The sequence below is a fragment of the Nicotiana tabacum genome, chromosome 18 (genome assembly GCF_000715075.1).
Source record: "Nicotiana tabacum cultivar K326 chromosome 18, ASM71507v2, whole genome shotgun sequence".
Lineage (NCBI taxonomy): Eukaryota > Viridiplantae > Streptophyta > Magnoliopsida > Solanales > Solanaceae > Nicotiana > Nicotiana tabacum.
This window is the reverse complement of record NC_134097.1, coordinates 41,441,569-41,451,092: the sequence shown is the minus strand read 5'-3', so window position 1 is coordinate 41,451,092 and position 9,524 is coordinate 41,441,569. Positions and strand designations below refer to the sequence as shown.

Genomic DNA, 9,524 nt, shown 5'->3' with positions numbered 1-9,524 from the left:
AAGCATGCATTTAAGATATAAACATGAATAACATATGCGAGGGAAACCTGTCCAAAAGACATATGTACATATATGCATGCGAAAAATACAGTAGGGCGAGCCGATAAGGCTACTTACTATCCAGCTATACATAATTGTCTACAGACCTCTATTAGAAATACAATTGTACAAAGACGGGGCTGAGCCATGTCATACCCATATATCTATATACAAACATATCGTACCAAAATCAAAAGCAACTCCAAATCAAGTGGAGCATGCCAGATCTCGGTGATCAAGGATCCTAAGAAGGGGGACCGTCGACTTGTCTACCTGCGGGCATGAAACGCAGGTCCCGAGAAATAGGGCATCAGTACGAATAATGTACTGAGTATGTAAGGCATGAAACCAGTACATAAAAGACATAGATGAAACATGGAATAAAGAGATACATCTGTAAATCTGAATGACTTTGTAAATTCTGAAACATTTTAAATGTCATGCACGTATATATAAATGTCATGTCATGCATAGGTATAGGTGTACGTAACATCATCAAGACACTGAGGGCATCTCATCATATCGTCTCGGCCATTATGGGCAACATCATCAACATATACCAACTGATCAGGTGGTAGTGCATATATAACGCCATAACCTTTTTTTCATATACCATATAAATATAATATACATATATACGCGTATATAACGTCATCTGGTCATGGGTCAATGTACATGTATAAATGCATAAGAAATACGTTAATAAAATTTTCTCAGAATGCCATAAAACCCAATATGTCTTTCGGATAAACTTTATCAAATACGCATTTTTCTAGACTCAGACTATAGAATAATAAGACTTATGGGAGAATAAGAATATACACATCTCTAGCATTTCTACGAATAGAGTAATTTATGGAAGTTGTGCATTTGCTCGTTTCGTTTGTGTCGTATAGATCATGCCAAAAAAAAAGAAGGAATAACCTTAACATACCTGAATCGATTCTCTTGAGAAAGATTATACCGTACTCCCTTAATATTAAAAACTCTAGCGTAAATTCAAATTTTTGAAAGCTTGGGCGTAACTTATATGATATGCAATATGCATTTGCATATTAGAAATGTTTAACATGCTTTTTTTTGTAAGGAAGCTTGCTGGACTATTAATCTTGAAAGCAAAATTTTCCTAAAGCTTGATGAACCCTTTTCAGAAGAGGTGTGTAGGGGATGATTTTAATTTTTTGAGATTGTTATTCTTATTTTAGGTGAGCCCCTCATTGAAAGCTTGGTGGCACTTTAAGGTGTGACACCTTATCCATCTTTATTATTAGTCATTTAGAGAGTTAATAAAGCTTGCCACGATGAAGGGGGGTAATTTTAATCATTATCCACTAAATTTATTAATTAACTAGGTAATGTCTCGTTACCCGATAATTAATCAATTACTCGCATAATTAATAATTATCTCAAATTACTTAAAATACTACTCGTTTTCAATATACTTTATACATCATATACTATCATGGTCATATGGTACCTTGTATGGCACTAGTCCATAAACATCGAGTATTATAGCTCGGACCGTATTTTATCCCAAATCGACAACCTTCAACGAAACTCATTTTCTTTGATTCGTGTACCATTTATCCTTCATGGCACTTACTTACCGCTTGTTATAAATAGCATAAATACGTTAACCTCAAAATAACTTATCCCCGAGTCTACGTCGATTAACTGAAAATGAAACTTTAACGTACGAAACGCGAGATGTAACAATTCGGTTATTTTTTCTATGATTTCTATTGATGGTACTAATATATTGCCTCTTTTCATTTTCTGGTTCTATCGGAAATAACTTCTCTATCCCTCGGGGTATGAGTAAGGTCTACGTACACATTACCTTTTTTAGATTTCAGTAGTAGAATTTTACTGGATTGTTATTGTTGTTAGTGTTGTTGTATTCTAGGGAAAACCACATGCTTATTTTTATACTAGATAACTTCCAAAGCCGACACATGCTCTATTATTTAACTTTGCGGAACTCTGATGCTTCTACGAAGTGATTTGAGTAATTCCTTTAAAGTTTCATAAGCAGAGAATAAAAAGAAAAAACTTAACTACTTTTGATTGTCGCTCTGGGAAATTTTTCTCCATCTCACTCTTTCATTACTTATAAATTCACAAGTTTTGGCCTCATTTTTTACACACTGAAAAGTCTAAAATTTCTTCCCTCTTCTCTGCATTTGATTTTTTAAAACAAACATAAGTGTCCACTGTGATAAGTTCCGTTTTTAGAGTTCGTTAAAATTTTGTAATTTGAAGTGCACTATTACATAACAGTATATTATATTTAATTTTATTCTGAGTGGCAATAATTTAAATTTTAAGCAACAATGAGAAGATTAAATTTCTTAAAATAATCATTACTGTTTTTTAACACAATTAATAACATAACAAATCACATTGCATATTCATGAGGAAGTAGATAAACATTGCAAATTTGAAGATGAATGAATAAATGTGATTTTCTTTACTCCGCTAATTTAGCCAACATGGCATGATTTTGAAGGAGCAATGCTTACTTTCGGACGTATAAATTAACTCTAAAACCGAGTTAAATGTGATCAGAAAATATACATGCCTCTCATCGATTATGTAAAGATTATCAAAGGAAATGTAATATCCTGAATCGCTCCACCCATCGTGTGTTAGGTTCTTTCACTAAGTAGTGTGGTTAGAGATTGAATAAACTTAATTTTGATATTTTGACCGATGTTACATAAATTATTGATTTTGTTTGGGATGACTCTGATTTCCATTTATAAATCAACTTATATCCATTTGGCTCGGAACTACTATACTTTCAACCTAGACCCTAGTAATAGTTTTCGAAAAAGCTTTTGAATATATTAACTATGGAGTAGCAAGATATTTGAAAGCCAGATGTGCATTAAATTTATAACTAAACGTCATTGTTGGTGATCTAGGCTGTACATTTTCATTTTTGGATATGCTAATACTCCCTCCGTTTACTTTTACTTGGCACATTTTGACTTTTCACGCCCCTTAAGAAATAATAAATGAAGTGCATAATTTACCATGATACCCATATTAATTTATGCATATTTTATTGAATTTGAGAAAATAATTTGAAATGAATAATAAATACTGTGGGTATAACAGGAAAAAAAAAAGAGTTTGTCTTCTCTTGATATGCGTAAAATGACAAATAAAAATAAAAATCTATTTTTAGTATATATGTCAAGTAAAAGTGAACGGACGGAGTATATAATATATCTTGTCATCAGGATAATCTACACTTCAAATATGAAAATAACACTGAAATTAAATATGCGGATTATGTATCACAAGGTAGCATTATTAATTTCTCCACTAGGTTCCAACAGGAATCAATCATTATTACACAAGTGACTGGTAGAGACATTTGATCAATGCAGACAAGTTTAGCGAACTTCACAAGTAATACGGACTAGTAGCATTATTAATTTCTCCACTATAGAGTCAATCGTATTTATTTTATTATCTTAGATATGCGGAATTATGTATTGCTCCGTTACTGTATTGTATTGTACTGTATCGTTTAATAAATATAATGTTTGGATAGATTGTGTCGTTTGTCATCGTTTCATGATATCATGCACCAGTATTATGAAGAATAAACTTGCAATATTATAAAGAAAAATTATGATGCAAGGTAAAATTACTATATAAAAAGATAGGGTAAATGATAAAATAAAATAATTTAATAATAATAAAGGGTGAGATTGAGAGAAAAAGACAAGGTAACGACGCGACCACACCAAATCGGTCGTTACATAAAGTGACACATTTCGTCGTTATGTAACGACAGATTTAACGATACGATACAATAAAATTTAAGTAACAATCAAAACAAACATTGTATTTAAAGTAACAATACGATACGATACAATGCGTAACAAACATCCAAACAAGCTGTTAGTCATTTCCATGCCCCTTTAAGAAATACTAACTCTTAGGTAAAAATAGGTAATTTGACTAAACTATTCCTAATTAAATATGTATTGATATTTGGTCACTTAACACTTAATAAGGGCAAATCTGAAAAAATAAGCTTAATTCATTCTTGATTTGGTAAGTGAGCACTTTTTTTTAACCAAGAAGAAAAAAAGATAAGTGGACACTCTTTTTGAACCGGGGAATAGAGCACTATTCACTTCGTACCAAAATACTTATCACTCTGCTTCTTAATATTTAACTAACATAAATTCTAACTAATTAACATATATATATATATATATATATATATATATATATATATATATATATATATTTTAAACCATATTGATATGATCAAAAGAGTTGCAAATTAAAGTACTTTTTGTATAGTTTTTGAATATTTAAATAGTAAAATATTAAATTAATTTAATCCAATTTAACTTCAAAAAAATAATTAAATTAACTCTTAAAAAGCCAGAAATGACAAGTATTCTGAGAGGGCGGCTAGCAAAAACTTTTCTGCTTGAAAAAATCAATTTAATAACAAAGACGTAAGACTTGTGGTTTATATGCCCACATTGCATGTGGTGGAACATGATTTAATTTAACATGATACATGTGTTCCTTCTAATTATTTGAATAGGAAATATCAACACTTCCTGCAGGTAATAAATACACAGGTTTCTGCATCCCAAATCATTCATCTTTTCATTTTGGTATTTTTCTATTAAAAAAACGAAAGAATCCTGAACAGTATATCAGAATGTTTCTACAAGTAGTCTCTCCCTTGACAAAAAATGTAAGTATTTTATTCTTTCCAAATAGAGATCATTATTTCCAGCTATGAGGAGCTCATATATTCTTGCATATGGTTTTGTTAAAAGTAAAAAAATAAGAAAAATGTGGAAAATATGTTGACTATTTCATAGATTCATGTTTTATAATTACATGCATGCAGACTATATGTACGTTCTTTATGCTTATTCGTATTTTGTTTTAGCAGGGTTTTGGATCAACTTTTGTCAGTCCATCCATAGCAAGAAGAGCCACTCCTGAGCAACTGGTCGATTACCATTTTCTCTCTTTTAATTCTCCAATTTTTTTACGCTTCTTAGGCTTATTCCGTATTTTTGTTTGGTTACAGAAGAAATTATGTTTTATTATTCAACGCTCTCTAAAATTTAAATTTATTTCAAGAGAACTATATGAGAACAAAGAATGTCAATATAATTTTCTACAAAATTGAAATGTTCTTAGTTTCTTAGGCTTGTTCTTCTCTTTTCTTTTTAAAAGAATATTTCCATTCCATGCTGCGTTATTTTATTTAAATTGGAAAAAGTGGTAGGGACCTGGCTCAGTTATAGTAGGAATTTGGATCATGGCAGCCAAGTTTGATTTTTTTTAAATACGGATAGAATTAGGTGATCCCCGTATACGCATTGATGATGATTATTAATCACATGTAGGGATAAAAATTTTACTTTCTCTTTCTTTTATTTTTTTCTTTTTTTCTTTTAGGGATTGGGGAAAGATATGGATATTTAGATTACCTATCAAATCAACTTCTGATAGCAACTCATTAATTCCATGTCACATGCCGTCTTACTTGAAAGGATGGAAATTAATATCAAAAAGAAAGAAATAAAAGGCTCTTTCTTATTTCGATTGTTTAAACTATGAGAAAGACCATATATTTAATTAATGTTTTCCTTTCCGTGTATATGCATAAAACATTCTCATACAAGCTAAGCTTCAACTTTCTTATGAAGAAATATATATTAGCTTAGACTTCTTGTAAGGAAAAATTACTCCTTCTATGTCATTTTATTTGAGTACTCTATTCGTTTTAGTCTATTCCAAAAGTAATGACATCTTTCTAACACCTTCTTTTCTTTTAGGGGTGTCGCTTTAAACCTTTTCGGCAAAAAATTACATTATATATGTAGTTAGAATACTTATGTGCATATAATATATGTTGACTTTTTTTTATATTTCGACTCTCCGACCCTTAGTAAAAATTCTGATCCATCACTGCTTTCTATATATGAAAGTATAATTTAACTTTAAAGTTCTCGTTTTATTCTTAATGACATAATTTAATTTATAGCCACACAATGTTGAAGAGGATTACCTTCTTATTGTCTCTTTACTTAAAAAAGTACTACTAGCTATGAGTATTCTATAACATAATTAAAACATTTCACAGGAACATGATAGTTTGATCATGGGACAGAGAGAGCAGAGCAGAACGGCCTTGTTTGATCAAACTGAAAGTCTGATTGATCATTCTCAACAACAAAATAATCAAAAATCAATGCTCGGCCCACCTTTAGTAAATGCCATAAAAATTTCAGTAGAGAAAAATGCAGCTCCTTTCCATTTTCCAGGTCACAAAAGAGGTGTAGCCGCACCATCTTCACTAGTCGATATTATCGGTATCGCGCCATTTCTTCATGATGCAACTGAACTTCCAGAGCTTGATAGATTTGGTTATCCAACTGGACCTTTATTAGATGCACAAAGTATGGCTGCTGAGCTCTTTGGTGCAACTCAGACATGGTTCTTAGTTTGTGGAACAACTTGTGGGATATTAGCAGCTATTATGTCTGCTTGTTCACCAGGTGATACATTAATTCTTGCAAGAAACTCACATGTTTCAGCCACTTCTGCTATGGTGCTCTGTGGTGCTATTCCAAAGTACATTGTTCCTGAACATAACCTTGAATGGGATATTGCTGGTGGTGTTACTCCTTCACAGGTAGTTAATTGGTAATACCTTTAGTACTATGTTTTAACCTAGGCAGGGGATAATTGGTAAAATTGCTGCCATGTGATTAGTAGGTCACGGGTTCGAACCGTGGAAACAACCTCTTGCAGAAAGGCAGGATAAAATTGCGTACAATAAACCCTTGTGATCCGATCCTTCCTCGGACCCCGCACATAGCGGGAGCTTAGTGCATCGGGTTGTCCTTTAGTATGTATGTTTTAACCTAATATAGTAGGTTGCTGGCTTTATTATCCAGAAATTTTATATTGGTAGTAGTTTGTTTTAACATGTTAATAGCATGTTACCTGCTTGTTTCACGTTACCGATCACACTTATTATAGACAGTTTAGTTATAGTTATTTTTTAGGTGACCTAATAGCTAATGTAAAAGTTATTTTACAATATTTATTTGTAAAAGTTTAACCTTTTCTTAAAGAATTTATATTCTATGAACTGACAGTACAAAATATGTCTACACAAATATGTGACTTACAATGAAATTAAAGGTAAATCTCTATAACAAATATATTGATAATTTGGTACAAATAATAATTAACCTTATATTAAAAATTCACACGTTAAAATTCACTGATAGGCAAACAATATCTTAATAATCTCCACATATATAAGTTAAATACTACTAATTTATTTTAACTGCTTATATTGTTAATCTTCAAACATTATCTTTAAGTGTGCAGTCTGTTGCTTAAAGATTATCATACTGTTTAACCTCCACTTTGGCTCTAGGTACATGGTACGTATAGCGCGCGGTATATTAACGTAGTTATTTAATGCGACAGCTTGCTATTTAGAAGACAGAAAATTAATTGTGCATGTAGTGAAAACACAATGACATGAATAGGGAAAGATACCCCATGCCCAGCAGGCACATTAAACTAAAGTGAATTTTTTTTTTTCAACTTATGTTTGACATAAGCGTAACTGGTAAAGTTGTTGTCATGTGGCCAGAAGGTCACGGGTTCAAGCCGTGGAAACAGCATCTTGCATAAATGCAGGGTAAGGCTGCGTACAATAGACCATTGTGGGTTGGTCCTTCCCCGGACCCTACGCATAGCGGGAGCTTAGTATACCGGGCTACGTTTTGGAAGGGGAGCAGCCTTGGTCATGTAACTGGTAAAGTTGTTCCATATGACCAGGAAGTCACGGGTTCAAGCCGTGAAAACAACCTCTTATACAAATACAGAATAAGGCTGCGGGGAGCTTAGTGCACCGGGCTGCCCTTTATATTGACATAATAGATGCACTTCATGTATATTATTGTCATATATTTTTCATCAGGTAAAAATGGCTATTCAAGAATCGGAAAAGGAAGGCAAAAGGGCAGCTGCAGTTTTTGTTACATCACCAACTTACAATGGAGTATGCAGCAACTTGTCTGAAATTTCTCAAATATGTCATTCTCATGGAATTCCTCTAATTGTAGATGAAGCTCATGGTGCTCACTTCAAATTTCACCCTAACATGCCTAAAACTGCACTTTCTCAAGGAGCAGACCTTGTCATACAATCAACACACAAAGTATTATGCTCATTTTCTCAATCATCAATGCTACATTTGTCCGGAAATCGAATCGATAGAGATAGAGTGCACAAATGTCTTCAGTCATTACAAACCACTAGTCCAAATTGGCTTCTCTTAGCATCTTTGGATGCAACTAGGGATGAAATAAGTAAAAATCCAAACACCCTTTTCAATGAAGTAATGGAATTAGTCCAAGAAGAGAAAGAAGTAATTAGCCACATTCCTGGAATTTCACTTTTGGATCTCTCAAGCTTTTCCAAGAATTTTTCTTCTATAGACCCTTTGAGAATGACAATCGGTACACAAGAACTTGGCCTTTCAGGGTTCCAAGCATATGACATACTGTCATCAAGTCATGGAATTGAGCCAGAACTAATTGGAACTAAATCCTTCACATTAGCCTTTAGCATTGGAACTACTAAAGAACATAGTAAAAGACTTGTTAATGGATTGAAGTATTTATCAACCAATTACTTCTTAAAAGAGACAAAAATGAAGAGGAAAATAATAGATGATAATGGTATAGAAGGGGTACCATTTGGAGAAGTTTACATGAGTTGTACACCAAGAGAAGCCTTTTTTGCTAGGAAAAAGATTGTGAATTTTGAAGAAAGCATTGGGGAAGTTTGTGGAGAATTTATTTGCCCTTTCCCACCAGGTATTCCAGTCTTAATTCCAGGTGAAGTCATCACAAAGAGGGCTGTGGATTATCTCATACAAGTTAGGGATCAAGGAGCTTTTCTTAAAGGGGCTGCTGATCCTCTACTTGCCTCTGTGGTTGTTTGTGATTTTTGAGCAATTACTTTTTATGCCAATAAAGGGAAAGTATTGTTGTATATAGTATGCGGATGAAGTCCATGTACGAATATATAGTTTATGTGGATGGATTTTCACTTTATGTCCATCCCTTACACTATTTTACTATAGTAGTCTTTACTTTTTATGCCCTATGTAGACACACCAAAACAAGTGAAATATATACTCCTTCTTTCTATCTCTGTGTCTTACTAATATTTTACTAAATTACTGTTATTTTATAACAAGTATAATAATATTCACATTATTATTACCGCATAAATAATGGGCTGAGATCCCCTCCAAAGATTTGCTTAACATTTCATGAGTCGTTTTGTGTTACTAGTAGTATTTTAAAGCAAACAACAACTTGTTTCTGGAATGGTGCAACTTACATGGCCTGAAACTTTGGATGCCGGCAACACATCCGTTTGTACTTGTA

General features: G+C 32.7%; 1 protein-coding gene across 2 annotated transcripts; it reads left to right on the top strand.

Annotated features, from left to right (window-relative positions):
* The first annotated feature begins 4,661 nt into the window (after positions 1-4,661).
* On the top strand, positions 4,662-9,281 carry LOC142172897 (uncharacterized). 2 transcript variants are annotated; one of them, XM_075236801.1, is made up of 4 exons: positions 4,662-4,777; positions 4,982-5,041; positions 6,185-6,736; positions 8,045-9,281. In XM_075236801.1, exons 1-4 carry the CDS (start codon positions 4,742-4,744, stop codon positions 9,080-9,082), a joined length of 1,686 nt encoding a protein of 561 aa, XP_075092902.1. In that variant the 5' UTR covers positions 4,662-4,741; the 3' UTR covers positions 9,083-9,281. The 2 variants fall into 2 exon arrangements, with proteins under 2 accessions (XP_075092902.1, XP_075092901.1); XM_075236800.1 differs by having other exon boundaries at positions 4,677-4,777; positions 4,979-5,041.
* Positions 9,282-9,524: the final 243 nt, after the last annotated feature.